This window comes from Ctenocephalides felis, unplaced genomic scaffold (assembly GCF_003426905.1).
Source record: "Ctenocephalides felis isolate EL2017-DRISC unplaced genomic scaffold, ASM342690v1 CF-g0.4_SCAFFOLD_01492, whole genome shotgun sequence".
NCBI lineage: Eukaryota > Metazoa > Arthropoda > Insecta > Siphonaptera > Pulicidae > Ctenocephalides > Ctenocephalides felis.
The window spans coordinates 22,011,730-22,036,990 of record NW_020537646.1 but is presented as its reverse complement, the minus strand read 5'-3'; the positions used below and the strand labels follow the sequence as shown (position 1 = coordinate 22,036,990).

The following is a 25,261-nucleotide window of genomic DNA, read 5'->3' as shown; positions in this document are numbered from 1 at the left end:
GTACTATGAAATTTGATGAAAGATAATTGTATAAATAGAAAACAAATAATATTTTTTATGTAATGAACGATTCTATAAACTACTTCAAATTAACTCAAGCATTCCACTGCAGATATAAATACAATAATTAATATATACATACTACAAATCAGGTGCTCCACTCGCTGTCAATTTTCACACAAATACATTTTCAGTGAACTTAAATAATACTTTTTATAGTGTGATGTCACGCACATGCGTGTAATGTTTACAAATGCAAATAAATATGACATACGACAATAATTTAGTCGTATGTGCTTATGATAGAGAGATCAGATGTGAATTTTACGTGTCATTCGATCGAGATTCAAATATTGCCGCCACATCCCGAATGCAAACGGAAGGTGAACATTTGTCTCTGAAAACGATAAAGTATTATAAATTATAGAAGGAACAAAACATTATTTCTAATATTTACGACGCCTTTATATAAAGTCATTATAACAAAATAAACCTGCTCATTTACGAACGATGATCATCTGATAAAGCAATAATACAATTTAGTTTAAAATTATATTTTCCTATAGCTAAATCGATTTAGATTTAATAAGTTTGGTTATTCATATTATAATTGTAAAATCTTTTAAAATGAATAATAGTTTAACATACATATATCATACGTATATCTCTTAAGACGATTAATAACTGATCATACACATATGATACATAAATGTGAAACGTAACATTTCAAATGTCTAAATTCAAGGTGTTATAAAACTTTTCACGTTCCGGAAGAAATAAACTTGCTCGAGCAATAGGCGAGATTTTAAGCAGATTATTTAAACCATTTGATTATAACTTTTACTTACATCTTCATCTTCAAAGTAAAGTTATAAAAAAAGTCACAAAATTAACTTAAAGTCAGTATTTGAAGCAAACGTTTATATAAATATGTCTGGAGTAATAAAATAATCATATTCAATTCAAAAATCTAAATTTCTTAGTACTAAGCACGCATTAAATTTTGAAGGCTTGAATTAGAATATAATAAAATATTGTAATTCTAATTTGAAATATACACTTAGATTTAAAAATGTTGGAAGTTTAACAAATTTTCGTGAAAAATATGTATGTCTAAAAACTGTATGTATAAAATGTAAGAGTTGGTTCATGATTCTTCAAAAAATGATACTATCACTGGTTTCTCTTTTACCTTATTGAAAAGCAGAACATTAACCAATATAATTTACATTTAAATAATTTCTCACCTTTGTATTGTTCGATTGTCTCGAGTTTCATTTGTTTTGAGCCTTTCCCGTTCACTCAAACTCCTCCTATCAGAATTAAGAGAATGTTTCTGTCGACCTGGACTATCCAAACTTCTCCTATCCCAAGTACTGGTATCTTGATGAGTGCTATCATTAGTCATCCTCAGAATGACATCAGGCCCAGGAATAGACGTAACCATGCCGTGTTTCGGAACAAAGTTATCACTTAATACAACATGGCTATCAGAAGTCGAATCTTTGCTCGATAATCTATGAGAAATTTCGGAGCGATTTTTTATTTTTGTAAAGTTCTTTTTGCCACGATCTAGTGAATACGTATTATCACGACTATAACTATTTGTTACATTGCCTGAATTCCGATTCGTGTGTACAGGTGCTGTGTCAGACTTAGTTACATTTCCTAAACTGTCAGTAACATTACTGTCAGAAGATGATTTATCTATTTTGTTTTTATACTTTGACAAGCTATGATCTTTATTTTCTCCTCGAAAAGATTCTGAACGATATTTATCACGCAAAAATGTCCGGCGTTCTTGTTTATATTTCTCGATACGTTCCCTGGTAAGTTTATATCTAATATCTTCCAAACTGCTAACATTAGGATCTAAAGAATCTAAATTCGAACTCAAATCTGTGGATACTGTCGATAATTGTTCTAAAGATTTTTGATGCGTATTGTGCTGAATGAGTAAAATTTTATTCTCAGTACAAGGTGTTAATTTTTCAGGAGAGTTTCCACTAGTATTATCTTCATTTAAATTCTCATTCAAACTTACATTTAAATTAAATTTATCCTTTGCACTGCAATTTGCATTTTGTAAATTCGGTAATGTCTTAGGTTGATTCAAAAGTTTAGCTCGTGATGAATCAAACGATTTTCTGCGTGTAGGATTTGCTGCTACTGATTCTGAATTGTCTATAGGTATTTGGATATTGCTCGAATAACTAAATTCCCTCGAAAATGCTGATTCATCTAAAGACCCTGCTTTCTCTTTATTTAAAATGCTATTCCTTGTACGTGGAACTGGTTTTACAACATTCCTATTATCATTTATATTTGAATTTTTATTCAAACTGTTATTTTTGACACTGCCAGGATTAAATGAGAATACTGGGCTCTCTACAGGACTTAATTCAAACTTTGTAGCAAGTTGTTTCACAATAAAATTTGATGGTCTTAAATCACAATTTAGTTTCATTTCCCTATTTTCAACTTTAGATGGTGCAGTTTTGTGTTTGGTTTCTGTAAGTCTATCTAAACATTCCCCAAGAACAGGTGCTTCTATATCCATAGGTTCAATAATATCACTTGCTTTGCTTTTTGAAAGTATATCAGAATCCACATTATCTACTTCAGATTGTTTTGATAATACTATATCACATTCTAGGCTATCAGTTTCATCAAAATCGGCATCACTAGTATCCATTTTCACATTGCACAAATCTGTACTGCATTCATCATTCACACTCGTTACAATATTTGATATATTCGCACAAGTTGTACTATTACCAGGATTTAAAGAACTCTCAATGGAATCTATGCTTTTTAAAGAAACATCTGAATTGTGAGGGTTTTCATCTTCTATGCAAGAAGTTCCAGCACAAATAATATTCAGTTTGTATTTTGGATCTGATGCACCATTGTTTTCTGAAGAATATGTTATTGAAGAAACATCTTGATCTGAACTTTGGTTTATATCTTCTGTGCTTTTAAGTATATTTTCTTTTCCTAAAATATTATTCACTTCAGAAACTGCGTTTTTGTATATTTTGACGGTCTGATAAATAATCTGAAAAAGTATTACATTTAAAATGAATTACAAATTGTTATTAAAATTCAAATATATAGAGTTAACTATTAATACCACGACATTTTTATATCATGTCCTATATTAAAAAAGTAAAATACATGTCAAAACAGAATTGAATCTATATTTTTTTGCAGTGGTGAAAGCTTACCTGATCATTCATGACATCATCTAAATTTGTTTCCAGAAGTTGCTTGCCACTAGAACTACTCTCGGAAGATCTCATTTCTGCTTTACTGCTTAAGAGCTTGTTTCCAGTTTTATCTTCTACTTTCTTATCAGGTTGCCTGGCTTGCTGACTAGGCAAATCAGCTTTCGCAGTGGGTACGCCTGCATCATAACAAATAAGTCCTTGCTCCATTGAAACATTTTCATAACCTGAACCATTCTGGCAACTATCACGATTCTTGTATCTTTTAAAAGATTCATAAATTTCCTGTCTTTCTATTTCTGGAGAACTTACTTTCTCTCCTAAATTAGATTTTAATTTAATTGGTGATTTAAGGTTATATGTAATACTTATGGTTGATTTTATTGGGCTTTTGCATCCACTAGTTGTTGGAGATACATTTATAAAAGTAGGTTTAACATTTTCATAAATCACCCCAGTTTTTTTTAAAATTACATTCTCATAAACGCTTGTTGTATCCTTGATTTGTATGTTCTGAATGATTTTAGTATCATTGGTACTTGAATCGCTGGATATGGTACTTATTCTATTTAAATTTTCATATGCTATATCTCCAGGAGAATTAGATTGACTAGTAGTTTCTGAATATATAGATCTATCCATTATTTGTACTGGGGTTGTGTTGGTGCTCTCATCAAAGTTTAATGATTTAAAATTTTCACTAATTTGTGGCGTCACTGGACTTATTGGAGAAACTTTTAAATCCAATGTCATATTATTTCGATCACTATTTGTTGTAAAATTAGGTGATATTAATCTAGAACTTGAATTAGCTTTTGTTATATCACCCATTAAATTAACAGTGGTCTTAAACTCTTCACTATTTTCGCTGTCTGATTCCGCAATCAGAGGATGGTAATTTGGACTTAATTTTGAGGCACTTGAATTTTGTGAATTAATACTGTTCGTACTCAATGTATTTTTGTCACTCAGATTTGAAGAAGACATTTGAGGGTTTTCATTGTATACTCCAGCAATTGATTTGCACTTCAGCATGACTTTATTTTCATGCAAATCTGGAAAGTGTGCTGTTGTCTTTGGTTCAAAACAGCTGTATCTATAAATGTAAGTGTAAATTGATATTTTAGACCATAATATTTTTTGAATATAAATAAATTAACTGGTTATACATTTATATCATGCACACATTTGAACAATGGTTTTCACAGTTTACAAGAATAATTCGAAAAAAAAAAACAATTATATTATGAACAACTGATGTTAATATACATAAATAAATCATTAGAAGAAATTGACATGCCAGTAATTTTACTTTAATAACTTTGAAAATAATACAAATCTTGCTGTACATTCATTCACATGCAGAAATTACCTATCTGCTCTATTATTTCCTATCTTGGTATTATTGCTAATTGGTCGACTAAAATCACAAAGACTGACTCTTTCATTTTTCAGTTCTGTGTCCATTTTGTTCTTATCTAAATTAACTGTGTTATCATTGCAGATTTCGTCTGAAGGATTCCTGTGAACTTGTACAGTTGCATAAACTGTTGTAATAACATTTTGATTCTGATTATTAGCAGATGTGGAAATATGTTCAGGTGTGGCACAATCAATGAACTGAATATCTGAAAGCTGATCCTCCAACTTGTATCTTTTTCTGTAAATATATATTGTTAAGTTCATCTCAAAAGTAAGATGCAATTTCTAAACTAAGTTAATATTATAATTAAAAATATATATTTTATATGTATAGTTTTCTGAAACATTAATTTAAAAATTAAACTACAAACTTTTCTCATAAATTGAAAACTAACCTGAGACTACCATTTGGAGAACCAACGGTACGCGGTTGTTTTTTAGGGCTTGGAATTTTTGGGCTGTTCAGTGCACTGTTATTATCCTCAAGCCGAGATCTATTTTGTATCCGTCTTCCAGATTGCTGAAAACCAATTAATTTGATTTATTATAATAATTATATATCTGATAAACGTGTAACATTATATCTTAAATAAATTAAGTTAGTTAGTTAGCGATATAAATAAATTGAATATTCAGAATTCAGAGCAAAATCATAATGATGATGCATATATTAATGATATAATACTAATCCAAAATGTTTATTAATGATAAGTAAAACAAAATTTTATTTTTAGAATTCGCACTAAAAGAGCATATTATTTCATACCTCTTTTGATCCAACTTTAGGAGATGACACCAAACTTTCATCTTCTGAGAAGATTCTCATCTCAGGTTCTTCCAGGTCGAAATTAAGTCTCAATTCACTAAGCTCTCCAACCGCCATCCTGCCTACGCCCTCAGCCGTGAGTATATCAAAATATGAGTCATGCGACACCGAGCGGCTGTGACCCGAAGAGGAACCTGCTCCACAGCGAAGGTGAGATGAAAGAGCAGGACTGGTAGCACCGCACAACGCGCTGATGGCAGTAGGTGTGGCCTGAGAAGAATACTGCATTTGTTTACCGCGCAAACTGCCGTTTTGTTGGTCGGCGGCAAGACTTTCTGCAGAGCCGGCCAAGTGCATCGCCAGCATTTCCTGTCCAAAAAATATAACCATTTACAAACATATAGATACATTATAGTTTGATTAGTATGTTTGCCAACAACGCATCGATATATTCATTCGAAACATTCTTGTTAAATATTTGTAATGGTTTGTAATAACTTGAATGAATCTCTATTCAATGAAACAGATCTATGACAATTTTCTAGCTTTTATCGAATTTAACTAAAAACTTTTTAAATTATGTTATATATCCTCATAAAATTTAGTTCACAAAACTTCATGTTATTTGAGATACTATATCGTACCGTGGCAGTATCAGTGCCTATGAGACCACTATCCACTTCGTTATCACGTTTAACCGCGTCGCCACCTTGTCCATCTACTTTTGAGGAGCCAGTATTTCCTCTAGTAAAGAGTGCACGCCAACCAGTTGGAGATCGTTTCGAGGCGCGCTTATGCCATCCTCTAGGCAAAGGAAGTATCGTGTGGTATTTATCTGGTAAAGATGAAGGTCCTCCTCCAACTTCAATATATCCGCCATGGTGTCTATGAGCAGCGCTTTGATGATGGATCGGAATAGAAGATGACGTAGAACCTGCAGTTGCAGGAACGCCAACATTCCCAATTCCACTACCTCCTACTCCTCCACCAATTAGGTGCCGCGATCGCGCTTCTTCCAAACTATAATATTTTTTACACAACCATTTTATAATATATACCTATATATAATTAATTATAAAACACACAAAAGAGCCTACCATAATTAACTTTTATCACATTACCTTAGTAGTTTTGTAGGAGTGCTAATAGCCAAACTTTTTGGCCTGCTAGGTAATGGTGGCAGAGATGAAGCTGAAGAATTATTCGTCAAAGCGCAAGGTGTGTCAGAAAATAACAATTCAGAATTCATAATCAAGAATTCAGTAACCACAGCCTACATCACACAAGATAATCATAAATAAGATTAGTTTACTATAATTCAATATATGTGAAATATTAAGATGAGTTAATGCTATTTTTTTTAAATAATATTCAGCAAAACTAAACAATTATGAAGAATACCTGAACGCCAACACCTTGAAGAGCAGCAACACCACCGCCTTCTAATCTTGCGCATCTCAATAAATTTGGCGCCCAAACAATAGCAATGTTTCTAGCAGTCATTCCAGTTCGCGCCCCATGTTGAGAAACTCTACACAAGTGGCGGGTCAAGTAGCGAAGGGTTCTGAAATAAAAAAATTCTTGAAAAATGTGTTAACTATATAAGTTAATTGCATTTTTTCATAATATATGATACCTATAGTGAGGTGGTGGTAGCTTTTGCACCGCTTCTCTCATAAGCCTCAACCTAATATCTTCACTACCATCACTTTCTGGATTCAATTCCTGTCCTGGCGCTAACCGCGATTGAACTGCTTCAACAAAACTATGATAAAGCTGATAGGTGCACAATGGATTCGGAAGTTCTCTGCAATATTTTAAGCATTTAATATAATGGATTTTATTTATTTAAATCTATATATATTTGTAATATTTGCATGTGATAAAAAATTGAGATATGAGATAATATTAATATTATTTATATTTTATAAAAAAAATATAATAAATCAATTTAATAATAGTTTATTCTGATATTAATATTTGAGTTTATTATCAAAAGTATTTCTCCATTAATATTAAGAACACTTTACTATGAACATACCGGAAATACATTTTCAGTAAAGAAGAAACACTATGAATATCCTGCAATATATCAGGATGTGTGAGATCAGGTTCCCTCTCTTCATCAAATGCTCTGCGCAATTTTTGTATATTTGATGTTATTCCTGATAAACGGTACACACCATCTACTAAACCATATTTCTCAATAAATTCTGCACAGCACTTTAATACCATAGGAACTAAAACAAAATGAAATTATTAAAGCAAATATAAAGTAAAATCAGTAACAAATAAATTTTAAATGAATAAATAGTTATATGTGGCATTACGCGTTACTTACTATCATGCCCAGAATTAAGTAAGTGTTCCCCTAGATCACAAGAAAATACTCTTTCCCTTAATATTCCTGATTGTTTTAATCTTCTTCTTGAAGGTCGAGAAAGAATAAAACTTCTGAAAAAAGCTATCAATTTTCCATGTTTTCTTAATACCGGTTTACTAGGAGATAAGTCTAAAGAACTGCGTAAAAAGAAATGAGCATGCATTAGCATATGATCAAATTGTTCAAAAAATCAAATTTTTAAGACTTACCCCACTAAAGGAGCAGGCATAGGCAAATTTCTGGGCACTTTGTCACCTATAGGTATTAGTAATGTGAATTAGTAACATAAAATAAATCCTATAATAAGAAATATATATTGATTAAATTACCTATTGTTGCTACACATGTTTGCGGGAAAAAACCGACATCAAATCCACGTTTTCCGCGCCACCAGGCGCTCTCCGCGGGAGAAGGCATGTCTATAACCGAAATCATATCGCCCACTTCAAAACTTAACTCATCTCGAGCCTGTAAAATAGCGCATATGTTTAATTTGAAAATCTGTGGTAACCATATATATGGTAATTATAGATATTCTTTACCTGTGCTACATATCTGCGGACACCATAAGCAGCCCCAACCGCTGGTGTATTTATGCCACGCCCGAGTGAGTCCAAACTTCCATCCGCAACTAATAATCGACGTCCACGATTATCTAACCTCATCCACGTAAGAGCTGGTGCACAAGTTATTCGATCGTCCGCCAGGGTCGAAAAAACACTTAAATAAGCGTCAACTGCCTCCTGAAAAATATTTCAATGACATTACAAAAACATTTTATTGTCGAATTCCTGCTTGTATTAACTTCAAAAAGCACATATGAATTACCTTAATTTCTTTTAAACTTATTTCGCCACTTTCGTGTGATTTTTTCAGCTCGGTTATATCTTGAAGTCCTGATACTCGGCGATCGTATACACAACGATGCAATAATTCATCAAGCAAAGCCAAATTTTCCAAACTCCTGATAAAAAATTCATTAAATTTGATATATAATATGGCACTAAAAACATTTCATAAACCAACAAAATTAATCAATGTTAAGACTATTTACCGGCGCAGTGCAAATGACCCTCCAACCCCCACTTGTTGTTGAATAGATACAGATGCTGTCGTGGAATTTAAACCATTGAAACCTGCTGATGAACTAAAGCTCTGATTATTTATTTGACTGGAGCAATGGCCTGATTCGACAGATATGGTAAACCACGGTCCACCTTGCACGCTTTCCGTGTCATCTGTAGTACCTGGATTAAATATGATGTGTCGTCTAATTAAATTAGAGTGAGTAATTTCTGAAGAAGATTATGCAATATTCGGCATGTTGAAGAGTTTTCATGAACAAGACCAGTTAGCATAAAATAAAAAAGAAATAATACTAATAATTAGAAATTAATTAAAAATTATGTTACACAGAATTGAAATAAAATGCTTTACCGTGCTCCGTGTCCTCGTCATGCATAAGTCTCAATGTAACACCCCCTAATTCAACTCTCTCATAATGAAAATGTGCACATTCTTCAAGTTTGGGAAATCGGCAACTGCCATCAGCTATGGATAAACCAGATGTTGAGCAAGTATCGTGTTCCCCAGCCGCCTGCAGTGCTGTGTAGTCCAGAGAATGAGGTTGCTGGTTGACTGTGTCTTGGTTGCCAAACAGATCTCGCCCAACTGTAGCGCCGAGACTACCGCAAAGTCTGCAATATTATTATTATCATCGATTAATAATGAAAAGAGCAATTATAATTTCCTGTAAGAGTCAGAAAGCGCAAAAAATAATTACATCAGAGAAAAGTTTTGGCAAGCGAATCATTTACCTGGATGTCGAATGTATATTAGCCGACCAAACTCTCGCTCCCCCAGTCGATCCACGCCTCTTGCGCTCACATCCGATGGCCCCAGCAGCTTCGCTTTCAGAACAACTGCGTTGATGAGCTACTTGCTGCGTTAGTTCACCAGGAACTGGAACTGTCGCACCTGACGACACCTCACAAGCAGGCGATGGAGCAGACGCACTCATAGACGGGGCACAGGCTGCAAGCGGCAAGGGCTGTTGTTGTAGCGACGTCATAGCTGCCGCCACAACTACGTCGCCGCCGCTCACGCACCGCGGTAGATCCGGATTGCTCAGCCCCTATTTGAATTTATATCAAAAACTCATTTTAAATATATGAAAATAAAAAAAAAACAACAGTGATAGAAACCTACCCTAGAATGTGCAAAATGCCTGTTGATTTAAATTATTAAAATATATTACGTCTAAAATGAATGTGTTTGTATGCCGAGTATTTCGATGGAAGAAATTCACCACATTTGAAAATTGAAAGCTCAAAATGAAAATTGGTTTAGACGATAAAATAAATTTTAATAATCAAGTATTTATTGAAGTTCTCATTGTGATTAAAATTAGAAACAGAATTGTGCGAGATAATGTGTTATTCTTGTTCCTTGGTTACCCAGGTTTCTTCGCCAGGATGTTTGGAAATATTACTAGTAGTTCCAGTCCGAATTATTTCTTCTGGTATTTTATACGTGCTTTCATTTTAGATGTAAATTCCTTTCTAAAGGTAATGCATTACATTTAATTTTCTGCTCATGTACAAACCTACATATACGACAGAACGTCTAAAATGAATATGTTTGTATGCCGAGTATTTCGATGGAACAAATTCATCACATTTGAAAATTAAAAGCTCAAAATGAAAATTGGTTTACACGATAAAATAAATTTTAATAATCTCATTGTGATTAAAATTAGAAACAGAAATGAGCTAGATAATGTGTTATTCTTGTGTAGGTTACCCAGGTTTCTCCACCAGCTTGTTTGGAAGTATTACTAGTAGTTCCAGGTCGAATTATTTCTTCTGGTATTTTATACGTGCTTTCATTTTAGATGTAAATTATTTTTAAAGGTATTTCATTACTTTTAATTTTCTGTTCATGTGCAAACCTACATATATGGCAGAACTGCCACGCGACATTTGTACGCCACATAATTAAATCATATACAATCATAAAAAGAATGATATTTAATTTTGGAAATTTGAGATAAGATACTTCTTTATCTCTTATTTGAAAAGTTATTTATTTATTACATCTCGATCATGGATAAATTTGTTATACGTACAAAATACTAAATTTTATTTTAAATCATGTTTAACAATGAGCAATATTTGTACTATCCAAGACATGTTACACAATTTAAATTGTTGATTGCTCTATAATAAACATTAATGTGCACGAACAGTTAATACAATGACCTGACATTCCGTTGAGTTTAAACACCGAACAACAGTGATGAACGGGATCAAAAGTTTTGTATCGCGCTGCTATGAAATAGTATTTTTAAAGGATCTAGTAAAGCTTACTAGGAGATGTTATATATGTACTATTATTTGACATCATATGACAAACGAAAACCGATTAAAATTATCATTAGTTTGTTATTTTCAATTATTGCATTATATGTTTTTTAACATTACAAATTTCTAAATAAATCATATGCCCAATTTATAACTTGATGTTGATTTTCAATCTAGTACCTAAGTAAGATCTTAAACTTATCTGATTTTTAAGATTATTAAACCTCTTGGTTTAATTTAAGATTGAAAAAATATTTATATAATATTTTAAAATTACATAAATATTTTAAGAAGTATTGATGAAAAAGAGAAACTAATGTAATGACTATTCATAAATACGCAATCTATTAACACAGCAAAAGTTTCTATATGCTTACGAATTCTTCATAAATGTGCTAATTTTCAACAGGCGAATCCACGTCACACTTTCATTTTTATGTGAATTATTTAACGAACAAATTTAGAAATCGATTATCGGATCCTTCCTATAATATTCAATCAATCCATCTCCTCAACACCACATAGGCACCATAACAACAATCACTATACATAAAATATTACATTTTCATTTGATACAATTAAGTAAATACCTCATTTTTTATGTCATATTCCTCAATCGTTATATATGTTTTCATTATCAAAAGTGTCGTTCTTGTATATGAAGACCCATTAAATTAATTGAGAGCACAATTTAAACTTGAAAGCGTTTGAATGTTAAATCAATTTGAATTAATTTATATGTGTTTGCATTTTGCATTGCATGCGACAACTGATCTAATTGTAAGAGAAGACCGACGTCGATACAAATTCATGTGAAAATTTATGAGATGTAAAGACAGCAGAGTAAAAATTGAATTTCGGCTTGAAAACTAATACAAAGAAAAAGATTTTGTATTTGCTAAATGTGGCATAGAAGTATTGAATCCGAGTTTACGAAAACGTAACTTATTTGTTTAGTAATTAGACGTCCGCAGTACAGAGAGGAATTTGTGATTATCTTGGAGAATATTTTCAGCGAACATGTTCTATATATAACGTATATCAATTTATATATTTAACTGTAGAATCTAGTTTTATTCTTCAAAAAATTATTCACCGTAAAATTTATAGCCAAAAACAAAATTATAGAATTAAAACATTTGAACATACCTAATGACAAACAAAGACTAAAAAATTTTTCATAGTCATTGGATTGAAATGAAGGGTTGTTTATATGATAAAGCAGTAACCAACGGATTCCCCATAATTATCATGAGACTAGTTTTGCCTTTATTAACCAACCTAATCATATTTTGCAAAAAAAAGCTTTTCTGATACGCTTTTGTCATAATATAATGAAACGATCTCTATAAAATTTTTATAAAATTGAAATACACAATATGCAAAATCGACTATGAATTAATCGTCTCAGTATTTATTCGAGTAAGGTTATCAGTGTTTATAATTACCTGCGAAAAGTATACTAAATTCTTTTCTTATGACTAATTGCTAACTTCTGCACAATATCAAATGAGTATATAATACAATATAGAATAATATAAAACGAGTCAAACGTCATAATAAGTCATGAAGTGTCACCTGAAGGGTTTCAAAGTACGAATTATTTTGCAGTTTAATAGTTCATTCTTTTGCGAAAATATGGCAATTATTTTAGATTTGATTGCATTTTAATACAACGTTATAGTCCTTGTGAACGTAATTAGATCCTACCTCGATCTAAAATAATTCGTACATTATGTTGCCTCCGGTTTTATGTAGCATTAATTGTGAACATCTGTACATCCCGTGAAATACATTACAAAGGGCCTTGAATCTTGCCCCAATGAATGGACAAATGAACGAATGAATGAATGAATCATAGCATATTTCTTCTGCGAACAAGAAATGTGCTGGTTGTCATCATTTGTGTAACAAGGAGAATTCTCAATGCGTGCTTGGGAATACTAATCGACACTTTAGATTAAAACCACGTCACATCACGATATTTGTGTTACTGTGCTGAAATTACTACATGACAAACACTTAAGTCGAACAAAAGAATTCTGAGAGAAAAATAAATTAAAACCCCCTTGAAAATATCTGGCAAAACTGCTACTACTGCACACATTCAACAGTAATACATTATTATATGTATTATCATAAAGATTTAAAATGTTAATCACAGCCACTTATCAGGACTTAACTGTAGAACTAAATTTATTTCGAGTACCAATGAGTGATTAATTTGACAAACAGTTAGGTAAATTATTGTAGATCTTTGAAGCTCAATTACCAATGGAATTTTTATAATCATTAAGAATTAAGATTACTAATTCTTGATAGCAATGAAATTACCTGGGGCTAAATATCAAATCGAATATTTTAACTCAAACCTAATTAAATACAAAATTTTCAAAATACATGTTATTAAAATTAATTAAAAAATTAGTTTCAGTAACAACAATCAGTAAACACAGAATCAAGGTCAATTAAAAAAAAATGAAAATGAAAAATTATGTAAATCTTTTAGTAGTTGACGCTGAATTATTTTAAAAATAAAAAATTAGTTTACAAATCGAGAAAATACGGACCCCAATGACTTACCAAAATATGGGCTCAGGCTTGTTTTACATTAGGTTTGATTTAGATAATTTCAAAGTGAAGTCAATAAATTGAATTTTATTTTGATTTTTCGCCTCAAGTTAGTATTAACTTAAAAAATAATAGAAAATGAATGTGAATTTGTAGCAATAATAATATCTAGTAATAAAATACAAATCTTATATATTGATGTTACAATATTGATTTTATATGAATTTTCATAATAAATACCTTAATACTAATAAATAGGATAAGGTAATATATTTTACATCATGTAACTATATTATAAAAACCAATAACATACAATAAATAAAAATATGATTTTCAAGTAAAGCCAGATAAATGTAAATATATAATTTTATCATTATTCATTGTATTAGTGAAAAATTCGAAATTATAGGTTATAAATTTGTTTCACAATTGTTAGACAATAATAGTTGATAACCAAGCATTTTTTTAAATTATATGAAGTTCTAAAATTTCATAAACTTCAGGCTTCGAATTTTTGCATAATATCAAGGACCAAAATTAAATGAACTTCAAAAAGATCATGCAATACTATAATATTTAGTATGCACAAACTACAAAAATCAAACTTACGCCATTGCTGCAATTTGCACAGAAGCTAAGCACTCGTCTCATGGCACTATATCGTCATTTTTAATTTTATTAATTATTAACATATTTTTATCAGTTCATATTATTTTACATAGTGTTAGAAATTTATAATTCACTTCATTCACACAGCGCATTATTATAATATCTGAATGTGAAGAAAAAACAAATATAATTATAATGCTAATATAAAATATCAAAATTATCAATCGATATTCGTCTCATCTTCAAATAATAAAGCTGTTATACAATTCTTAACAATAACAATAACTCGGGCAATAAGCGTGTGAAAATTTCATCTTGATGCAATGTTTAAATAAAGTTTTGCAATGCCAATCAAATCAGCGAAATGAAACAATTCATTCAATTCATTTTTTTCTTCGATTTATGTTGCAACTGTTTTTTAAACATCTATGTATCTAAAATACATAAAATGAAGTAAAATACATAAGATTTTTAAGTTATATGACTTGTGTTTGCTATTTTACTCCAGAACCTAGTACATATATTTCTCGAGAGGGCAACCCAGCGGGCAACCACTCTTTGTTATGTGGTTGCATATTATTGGAAAATTGAAGAATAATGATCATATAATTATACATACAGATCATGTTCGCGGTATATTTTATATGTATAACTTATTCATAATTTGTTTATTTTTTATTAAGGTCACGCAGTTATTGTAACAATCAGCCACCTTTTAAATAGTCACGTATAAAATCGCTTTAATTTTTAATATTTTCCATTTGAACTTAAACAAAAATTAATTTAAAGACCAAAATTGTATGTGAAATAATGCCCTCCATATTTATCGAAATGTAGAATTTTATCAAATCAATTGATAACAACTATATTCAAATACAGCATGAAGTGTATCATACATATATGTAAAAGCAAGTAACTTTTTGCTAAAAAAACATTTCACGTGGTCGAATAATTCAATAATTGAGAAACAATATAACGTGGTCGAAAAATTGAGAAAAATGTGAGAAACTGGTAATGTATATTAAATATAAAATTCTTATATATATATATATATATATATATATTAGGGTGGTCCTTAATATAGACATTTTCGAATTTCCTTACTCCCAGGGGCTCAAATTGATAAAAAACAATTCTCTGAAAGTTTTAGCTCTTAATATTAACATTTAGATAGAGCGCAATTCAATCAAAGTTTTGTATGAAAAAATTTTCAAAAATTTTGCAGAGCATCGAATTTTCAATAAAAAATAACATAAATATTCACTTTTAATTCCTTTGTCGCTAAGTTATACATAAAATTTTTTTGTTTAGTTTGCAAAATTTTTTCCATGCTATTTCCATACAAAGTTTGATTGAATTACGCACTATCTAAAAGTTAATATTAAGAGCTAAAACTTTCAGAGAATTGTTTTTTATCAATTTGGAACCATTTGAGCCCTTGGAAACAAGAAAAGTCGAAGATGTCCATATTAAGGACCACCCTAATGTATAAATATATATATATACTTTGTTTATAGAATATAAAAATAATAATTTTGCATGTGCTCTTTTATAGAATGTATATACTTTTATATTAATATCAATATCATAACTTGGTTATTAATTATAACTTAAAAAATTTAATTAAGATCCATGAATTATGATTATTATATACAAATTAATAAAAATTGCCATAGTCCCAATTGTGAAAACCCTCAAAACATAAAAACTTAATTTTGTGCAATTATCACAATAATATTTTTATTATTTTTATATAACCAAACTTAACTTCTGTCATCATATGAACAAGCTAATAATTTGTATGTGCATGTAAATTAATTATAAAACGAATGCAATTCATGTCAAGTTGTTTTATAAACATTATTTCAAAATATAAACAGGAATAAGCAAAATTCAAAAGTATTCCACAGAGTTGCTTACTACTGCCCAATACACTGCATAAACGAGATTAAATTTGAGTGATAAGCAGTCAATTTGCGGAATGATCCCTTCCAAAATTAAAACATTATCAGTATTGTTTTATAAGCCAATATATTACCGGCTATAAAATATTTCTGATATAATGATACGATAAGTGCAAGTCTTAAAAAAATCAATTTGCTTCTATTAATAAATTGTTGAAATATGTGAATTAAGGTGAAGTGTACAGTGAAGTTCGAATAATAATCAAAAATTTAATTGTACTGTTTGAGGTTCTTATAATAAAAGATCAAATCAAATTATATAAACAAACATTAATTAAAAGTTTATCCAAAATCGTAGTGTATAACATATAAAATTAATAATAAAAATAATGTGTTGCTAATGTTATTGAAGTAAAATATGGCCATATAATTTTTTTAGTATTTTAATTAAATCAAACTAATTTAAAAAGAAACAAAAATATTAGAAAACATGTTTTGGATAATATCTACTTATTGTTAGAAAACACTTGTCAGTGATTATCAGCTTGTAATGATGTGATATGGATTCCGCAGGTGCGATTTTTTATGAATATCATAATTGAATATCAATTGAGGTTTTTCTACGTAATATGTTATTCAGTCATCTTACTTTTATGGGCTCACCCGTATTAAAGCGGTTAATAGCGACGGGACTTGTTTCAGAGGTCCCCGGTTCGATACCCACTTCGAGCAGCCTGTTGTCAAGCAACAGTGACAACGATTTTCACTTGGAAATATAAATAGCATTATGTTTTCAAGTGAAAATAGCCCTCACCCGGCATTGTTGCACCATACTTGCCCTATTACAGAGATTGTAATAAAAAATTATCATACAGAGATGTGACAACTGTTTGGGTTGCCATATGTAATAAAACGAACGTAGTTTGTAAGATATTAATCACAACAGCTCATAGAACCCATAAGTTCTGATCACTGTTCAAATAAATAAAAAAAAAATTTAAAAAATCTTACTTTTATCATGTATGTGTTCTGCAAGTAAACATAAATCTCACCGATGTTCATAATTTCAGTTATCATTTTCAAGATCTTTTCGGTGATATAACCAATTGCATCTATGCACTTATTGAGACTGGAGTTATGACGTAGAAGCACGTGCGCTATGGGTAATACGCCATTGGTATCGGTACAAAATCGTTTCTGCTGCAGCACAAGGCGCAGAGTTTGGGTTATAGGGATGGCTGGAGCAGGAAAAACAAGTATATCCCTAAGACTGTCACTCGGAAAAAGGGCGAGGACTCATCCTACAATAGGTCAGTGTCAAACATAATGATAAGAGAGGCAATGTTATATGTATAGATGTAGAGTGATATAGTAAAACAATGAATATTTTGTATAGAAAAGATAGACATTGAAACATGAATCAAATCTGATATGAAATATATATGTATATATATATATATATATATATATATATATATATTAATTTCGTGCGTGATCTTAGATATCTCTTTAATATTGCCAATCTAACCCAGAACTACTGGGGCGCATGGCATCGTGCCTTAAAGCAAATTGCTGGCACTTCCCGTACCAAAAATTATTTTTTTTAAAAAAGATTAATATTTTTGAAAAAAAATTACTTTGAAAAAATTAGATTTTTGAGAAACTATAAATTTTTGACAAAAATTTACTTTCTTTTTTAAAAAAAAAGAATTTCTGAAGAAAATTTTTGAAATATTTTGGAAGTTTGGAACTTTTTTTCAAAGCAATCGTACTGCTTTAACTGCATAGAGAAGAAATATCGAAGCGCGTAAGCGCCGCGTCACGGTCTAACAGATAAACATTGGTACGGAACCCATAGGAATGTAAACAAAATTTATACTTATTGTTGAAATCTCTATAAAATATCAGATAATTTGATGTGCATATGTCTAATGATCATTTTTGCCCGCCAAATGGCATTTTTTTACTTTTTTTACTAGATCACTGAAGCCGCTAGACCTGCCTCAATTTGATCAGTTCTGTATCTTGTTAATACAAGTAAAATGTTTTTTGAATTATTCAAATTGGACACTCCGTTCTCTTAAAAACTGAGTTACCGTTTTTGGCACTTTTTCCCCATATCTTCTGAACGGCTAGACTTGCCTTTGCCAAAAATTAATCAGGACGTCTCCGTATGAATACGAATTGAATGTTTTTTGAATTATTCAAATCGCTTCATCCCTAAATCGTCGATGAAAATTTGTATCCGCACACACACACATACATCAATTTTTTCTAAGGAATGCCAAAATGTTCAGAAGGTTTAACGTAAAGATATATAAAAATTTTCATTTTTAATTTTTTTGCGATTACTATAACATGCCCTACGAAAAGTTAAAAATCTGCTTCTCATAGTTAACAATAAAATAGAATTTAAAAAAATTAAAAATCCAACATATCACAATTCACAAATTAAAACGAACATTTAATATAAAATGTAAAAACGCCACAAATAATGTAAATGTAGTAATAATTACTCTATTATTTATATTCAAAAAATGAAAGTAAAATATAGAAAACCATTCTAGAATACTTCTTAATGAAAAAGAATTTCTTAACCGATAATTAAACGATTATTGAACCATTTTCAATGTCAGAAACAGAACATGCAACTTTAAATACCCTTATTTTATATGTACACTGTATTATTTTTTTAATTTTGCAATTCTCGAAAATGACAATTTTATAATATAAAGTTATAATTTTAAGATTTAATATAAAACATGATTCTTATAACAAAAATGATCACTATATTAATCATTGGGTTTCATATATTTCTAAAACACCAATCGTATTATAACGATGATTAAATGCAAATATTCATTTAATTTAATAGTATTTGATGTGGAAAAAATGGATTATAATGGACACCAATATACGCTATATGACTGGGGTTACATGTGCCATAAGCTATGGTGGACTTATGACGAGAAAATGCACGTGAGTTAATGAGAAATAAAAGAATAAATACATACGCATGTTTAGAAAATATTAATATATCCATGATTATTCCACATAGGGCATAATATTTGTCATAGATAGTTCAGATCCTGAAATGCTTCATCATGCTGCAAAACAATTTACGAAAATGTTAAAAGAGCCGAGAACCAAAAATATTCCAATATTAGTATTCGCGAATAAACAGGTAACTATGTGTTTTACTATAATTAGCTAAATAAAAAAACTAGCAGGTAGATCGTGAACTATATTAGTGGTTAAACCCATTAATGTTGAACATCATAAGATGTTAAAACTGGTAGAAAGTATTATTCTTCATATAATGTAATTCGCCAGGTTCGCTGATTCGATTCCCGTTACCGCCAAGTCTGTCATCAGGCAGCATTGATGTCAAATTTCCACTTGGGGTTATAGATCACAATATAATTCCAAGCGGAAATTGTCCTTCGTGGACATAGTTGCATCATTCAATCATATGTAAACTATTAGACGTAAGAGCTAATATATAAACCCCACACATAGGAGAATGGTGAACCGATGGGTTGCCTCTCATAATAATACCTTAGGTCATGAGTCTTGAAGAAAACAGCTTATAGAACATATAAAATAGGAGTTCTGATTGCTGTTGAAACAATAAATAAAAAAAATGTTATAATTTCAATTCAAGAACGTATCCTTATTTATGCAAAAAGCTAATGTAATCTATAATTGTTTGAGAGGTTAGATATTTTTGAAGTCTGTCACCAAAGCAAGTAAACTATAGTAACAGCGACATATTTTACGTTATTATATACTAACTTATTGATTTCAATTACATTTGTATGTTATACAGGATCGAATAGGAGCTTTAAGTGAGAATCAAATTCGTTCTGCGCTGCCACCATATAACGAAAATGAGCGAGCTTTAAGAATTCAAGCTTGTAGCGTTTCTTTGGGAACTGGGTTGTATGAAGGCTTGGAATGGCTGGATAATCAGTTATATTCCTCATCCACGAAAGGTTTATTTTATTAGACCCTTAGGAATTGATCTGATGTAATTTTTAAGTGTATCTTGGAAGCTTTATTTTATATATATTTTACTGTCCAAACTATGAAAGATAAATGTAATAATTATAATATGTATTAACAAAAATACGATGATTTAGTTAGTTATGCTGATTTTTGAAAGCTTATTTAATCGTTTGAAAGAAATTATTGGCGGTCTATAATTCACAACTACTAAGCTATGAATCAATATATTTCAGATACTAAATATGATTGTTATAAGTAGGTAAATAAATAATATCACAAAATGAAATGTTTGTAATAGTATCAATTATGAAAACATAACGAACAAAAATAATAAATTATGTATTATATTGCATTTTTTAAATAATAAGGTTAAACGTTTTATACTTTCGGTGTGCACATTTGAAAAGTGATTCTTTAATTTTAAACCATAAAGTAATATGACAGATAAAAAGTCATACACATGTATATCATCATTCACGAACCGAGGCCACTACGTATTTTACTTATATCACATTTATCACTATTTTTTGTCACAAATTTAGGTGATTTTTTTCTTTATTCACTTAAACCAAATTTATCTTATTAAATCAACACTGAATCACTAAATTGTTTAATTAATCACAATTGTTCGAGATCAGACTTTTTATCAGGATTGTGCGTGAACTCCCCAAAATGGCGACTCCACTTGCCGCGAATTTCGAATGTTTAGGGGTATAAATGAAAGAAAAGAGAAATAATATAGAATAAATATGAAGGTAGAAAGAGATGTGGAGATGCGCATGAAATCGCATCTCCGTAGCTCTGCGCCCATGAGAGATGCTGGAAGCCCTGCGCTACGATTCGATCTATGTAGTTCTACGCGTAGGACGAAATAGAACTAAAATTCAAGGTCATTTTTAATAAATTTATACTTAAATACTATATAATATGGCAAAGTATACAGAAGCGAGTACAAAATTTACTATCAAATATTAAATATAACATGACGAAGAATATATACTATTATTTTGTTAAAATCTGACAAATCTGACATATGCATAAGTTCTATATGAGATATTAAATATAAAGTCATTCTCATCTAATAATTTCATGAGAAATATATCGGCAGTGTTGTTAGCCATGGGAAATAATGATAATCGACTATTATTCATGTTATTCATCTTTAATTCTAACTCTCAAACCCTTCAAAACAAATCTTCTATATATATAAAAATAGGTTGGGTTTTCCTTCCTGACAAAATAACTCCAGAACGCACGAATCGATTTCGACAATTTTGCATTCGTTGGAAAGGTCTCGGGCTCCGCAAGGTTTATAGCTAAGAAAATTAGTTGCGCATGGCATCGTGCCTTAATGCAAGCTGCTGGAACTTCACGCACCGTAATTAAAAATTCGAGTAATGACATTAGTGAGAACTATCAGAATTATGCTTGGTTAAGTCAACGAGCAATTCTTGCCGCAAAGAATAATGATGTACACGCACTGAATTTCACCATTCAATCAAAAGTTGCTGGCGATTTGGTGACATACCAATGATTCCGACTGGTCTTCCGTTTGACTTCAAACGATTGCAATTTCCAGTTCGCCTTGCGTTCGCAATAACAAGTCGCAAGACCAATCGCTTAGTGTTTGCGGGATAAATTTCAAATAGATTATTTAGAAAATCATTGTTTATCACATGGGCAGTTATACGTTGCCTGTTCACGAGTTGGAAAACCATCCGCTTTGTTTGTGTTTACGTCAGACCAAAAAACAAAAAATGTGGTTTACCAAAGAGCACTTCAATGAAACGGATAATTTGCGGATTCACTTTCATTTAATTAGAGAAGTTCAATTGAAAAACACTTCATTTTTGTAATCGAAATAAATTCATTACTGTTGTATAATAAAATCAAATTTTTCCTTTACAAATATAAAACAAACAAAAAATTTCTTTATCTTTCTCACGAAACCATCTGGTGGCGAAACGGAGTTCGTCGGGGTTGCTAGTTACTCTATAAATTTAAAAAAAATGATATGTTCAATTATTCTTGTATCTATAATTATGCCCGACTATTAGTATCTGTTAATATAACACTAAACTCAATATAATATTATATGCAGTATCTACTTCAATCGTAACAATAGTTTTGTAATTGTAACAATAATTTTGTTGTAAACAGTAGTAATAAAGTAGTCAAATTCTATAGTGTAGTAATAATACAAAATAGAAAGAATATATTTAATATTATCAATAAAAATTACGTAAGGGCGTCTGTCGGGCGAGACTTTCGGGCTAGTGACCTACTGAAACTGAGCATCCATTGCGAAAAAGAACATGGAACATTCACATTTAGGTCAGGAGTCAATGGGGTTTAATAAAGAGCAATTTTCATAAAATAGTTTATTTTCAAAAGAATTATAATTTCCTGACAATTGGAATATAATTTTAAAATCCCATTTTTTTATTTTATTGAAAAATAATATTCATACCAATATGTATGAATAGTTTATTTTCTAAATAATTATCAGTGAAAATTTAATTTGCAATTTAAATACCATGAAGAATTATAATTTCCTGGCAATTGGAATATAATTTTAAAATCCCATTTTTTTTATTTTATTGAAAAATAATATTCATACCAATATGTATGAATTCATTCTAATAAAGAATAGTGGTAAACATGTTCAAGTCCTTTCAGACCAATACTAAAGAGATCTGAGATCTTCCGAGATCTACAGAAATTGAAATATATCAAGTGGTTAACAATTTAAAAAAAGTTTAAAAAAAGGTTTATTGAATATTATCACAGAAATAACGAAATAAACAAATCTACATCAAGGCGAATTAAATTACGAATTACAAAAAGACTATTCGATCGATATAAGCAAAAGTAAATAACGACATTGCCAACTAAAAATTTTCGAACAAAATTTTACTATTTTCTCGTATTTAATTTATGATGTTAACTGCTATGCCAACTAAAAACTTGTAAAGTAATACGTATAATATTCGCATATTGTACTTGTATTTATATAAAGAAATTTTACCTTTCAAACTGTTTTTAAATATTGAAAATTCGTTTTCAAAGTTTTTGAAACCGTGACTAAAAAATGTACGGTTCAATATTATAAACAAAATTAATCAACGCGATTTTTTAGGTAAAAATCAAAATTCTTCAGAAAATTACATATTTTATCCCATTAAAATTGATATTCAATTTCATTTTTCTTTCGTCTTTTAAATGACTTAAATTTGTAGGCATATAGAACAGAAAATTTTAAATCTTGAAATTTAATAATAATCATATATTACCATCATACATGGTGCGGCTTTTTATTACAAAAACAGATATTTTAACTGGTATGAATATATAAGTAATTATAATACCGTTTGTTATTTCAAAAGTCAATATTTACACAAATTTAATTAATGTGACTTCGACTCTTGGCTTTATATAAATTTAGTCATTCCAAATATTTAAAGATAATTAAATTAAATATTTAATAAAGAAATGGTTCGGCAAAATCTGTATGATCTAGCTGTTAATTACAAGCTCGTTATTAAGTATTATAAAATGAGAATGAAAGTTATTAAGTTTTAAAAATGAGTTTTTACATCTTTCATGAAAACTCAAATGAAAAACAAAATGTTTATTCATATACAAATATACACATACTTTTCTATACACTTTTATTTTGTAAGACAAAATGACAAAATGGATTAAAAAATCTAGAAACATGCAATTAGGGAATATTCAAAATTTCTTCTTTGGGGGCGTTAGTATTAGTGTGTCTTCATTTAAAAAGGATTTAAATAGAAAAAAATCCCAATAAATGTTTAGGTAGTTATGGATTTATATTTTTTCGCAGAACATTATTATTAACATTAACTATATCAACATAAATTTCGATAAATTCCCAATATCCACTTATTGACTCACAGTAAGTGAGGTCATGCAAGAGTAGTATATAAATCATATTTAGTGTTGTATAATTAATCCAAATTGAATGAAGTCTACGCAGAATATCGATTCATTTTTAAATAAATCCTACACATTAATAAATAAAATAAAAAAATACTGGCATGAAATATTGTATAGGTAGTTGTTTGGTTTGGCGAAAGGGCTATGATTCGATCTAACACAAATCTATTACATTGGAAATTTAGTTGCCTAGTAAAATAAATTGCACCTATTTTACATGACAGAATTTTGTGTTAAAAATTCAAATATCTTGTCTTTAGAGTTCACCAAGATAAATGAAATGAGGACGCACGTAACTTGCATACGTGCAGCAAATAGAATAGTTACTGTTTAAATATGTCAAAACCCCGTTAAGAAAAACTTGTTTAACAGTATTTATTACAATTATATATTGAACAACTGATATATATTTTAGGTACAACTAACAATTTATTATTGTTGCACTACTTGTCATTCATTTTAATAAAGAATGACATCTGAAAATAATTCTCACACAACTATTTGCACATACGCTTGTCAAATAATTATATTAATAATTACTATAAAACTTACCTATTCGTGTACGTAATATATCCTTTTCACCATTATATTGTAACATTACACATTTGTCATTATTAGATAACAATTAAAATTTTAACCACTACGCAACACAAGAAATTCTGAAACTGTCGCCATTTTGTATATATCAAAATGTAAATAATTTTTTTAGTTTCAGCTTTGAAGCGCAACGATACCAACATAAAAATGCGAAAAGAGGGCAATACAAAATAACACAGCGAACAAAAACAAATCAAATGTTTGTTGGATTTTTATTAAATGTTGAAAAAATAAATAATACAACATGTACATACAGAATAATATCTATTAATAATATAAGTATGGATGGAATCGAATAATATCAATTAAGAAAAATTATAGATTTAAATAACTAGACTGTATAAAGGACACAAACAAGTACAAACCCTTAATAATCAGTATTGCAAAATGACAATGAAATCTTTGCTCTTATTTGTAGCTGTTTTTAAAATAGCAGTCGAGTTTTTTAA

General features: G+C 29.9%; 2 protein-coding genes across 2 annotated transcripts; one reads left to right on the top strand and one right to left on the bottom strand.

Moving 5' to 3' along the window:
* Positions 1-24,864, bottom strand: LOC113369818 (GTPase-activating protein CdGAPr). Its single transcript, XM_026610394.1, has 20 exons — positions 24,768-24,864; positions 9,616-9,932; positions 9,236-9,495; positions 8,853-9,045; positions 8,627-8,762; positions 8,341-8,541; positions 8,128-8,266; positions 8,008-8,053; positions 7,757-7,935; positions 7,457-7,655; positions 7,052-7,222; positions 6,817-6,979; positions 6,537-6,688; positions 6,060-6,435; positions 5,416-5,784; positions 5,045-5,169; positions 4,600-4,887; positions 3,228-4,323; positions 1,248-3,058; positions 1-397 (listed from the first exon to the last, which is right to left on the bottom strand). The coding sequence occupies exons 2-20, from the start codon at positions 9,867-9,869 to the stop codon at positions 325-327; spliced, it is 6,231 nt and encodes a 2,076-aa protein (XP_026466179.1). The 5' UTR covers positions 9,870-9,932; positions 24,768-24,864; the 3' UTR covers positions 1-324.
* Positions 16,778-20,253, top strand: LOC113371037 (ADP-ribosylation factor 4-like). Its single transcript, XM_026611686.1, has 5 exons — positions 16,778-16,817; positions 17,315-17,554; positions 19,120-19,223; positions 19,303-19,428; positions 20,074-20,253. The coding sequence occupies exons 2-5, from the start codon at positions 17,404-17,406 to the stop codon at positions 20,251-20,253; spliced, it is 561 nt and encodes a 186-aa protein (XP_026467471.1). The 5' UTR covers positions 16,778-16,817; positions 17,315-17,403.
* Positions 24,865-25,261: the final 397 nt, after the last annotated feature.

Bases quoted from the DNA above. Each gene is read 5' to 3' on its own strand.
- LOC113369818 (XM_026610394.1), bottom strand. From the start codon at position 9,869: ATGACGTCGCTACAACAACAGCCCTTGCCGCTTGCAGCCTGTGCCCCG. The intron at 9,496-9,615 runs GTAAATGATTCG...ATAATATTGCAG, and splicing joins AATATACATTCGACATCCAG to ACTTTGCGGTAGTCTCGGCG. The intron at 8,763-8,852 runs GTAAATAGTCTT...ATTTTTTATCAG, and splicing joins GGGTCATTTGCACTGCGCCG to GAGTTTGGAAAATTTGGCTT.
- LOC113371037 (XM_026611686.1), top strand. From the start codon at position 17,404: ATGGGTAATACGCCATTGGTATCGGTACAAAATCGTTTCTGCTGCAGC. The intron at 17,555-19,119 runs GTCAGTGTCAAA...TTAATTTAATAG, and splicing joins GAGGACTCATCCTACAATAG to TATTTGATGTGGAAAAAATG. The intron at 19,429-20,073 runs GTAACTATGTGT...TATGTTATACAG, and splicing joins TAGTATTCGCGAATAAACAG to GATCGAATAGGAGCTTTAAG.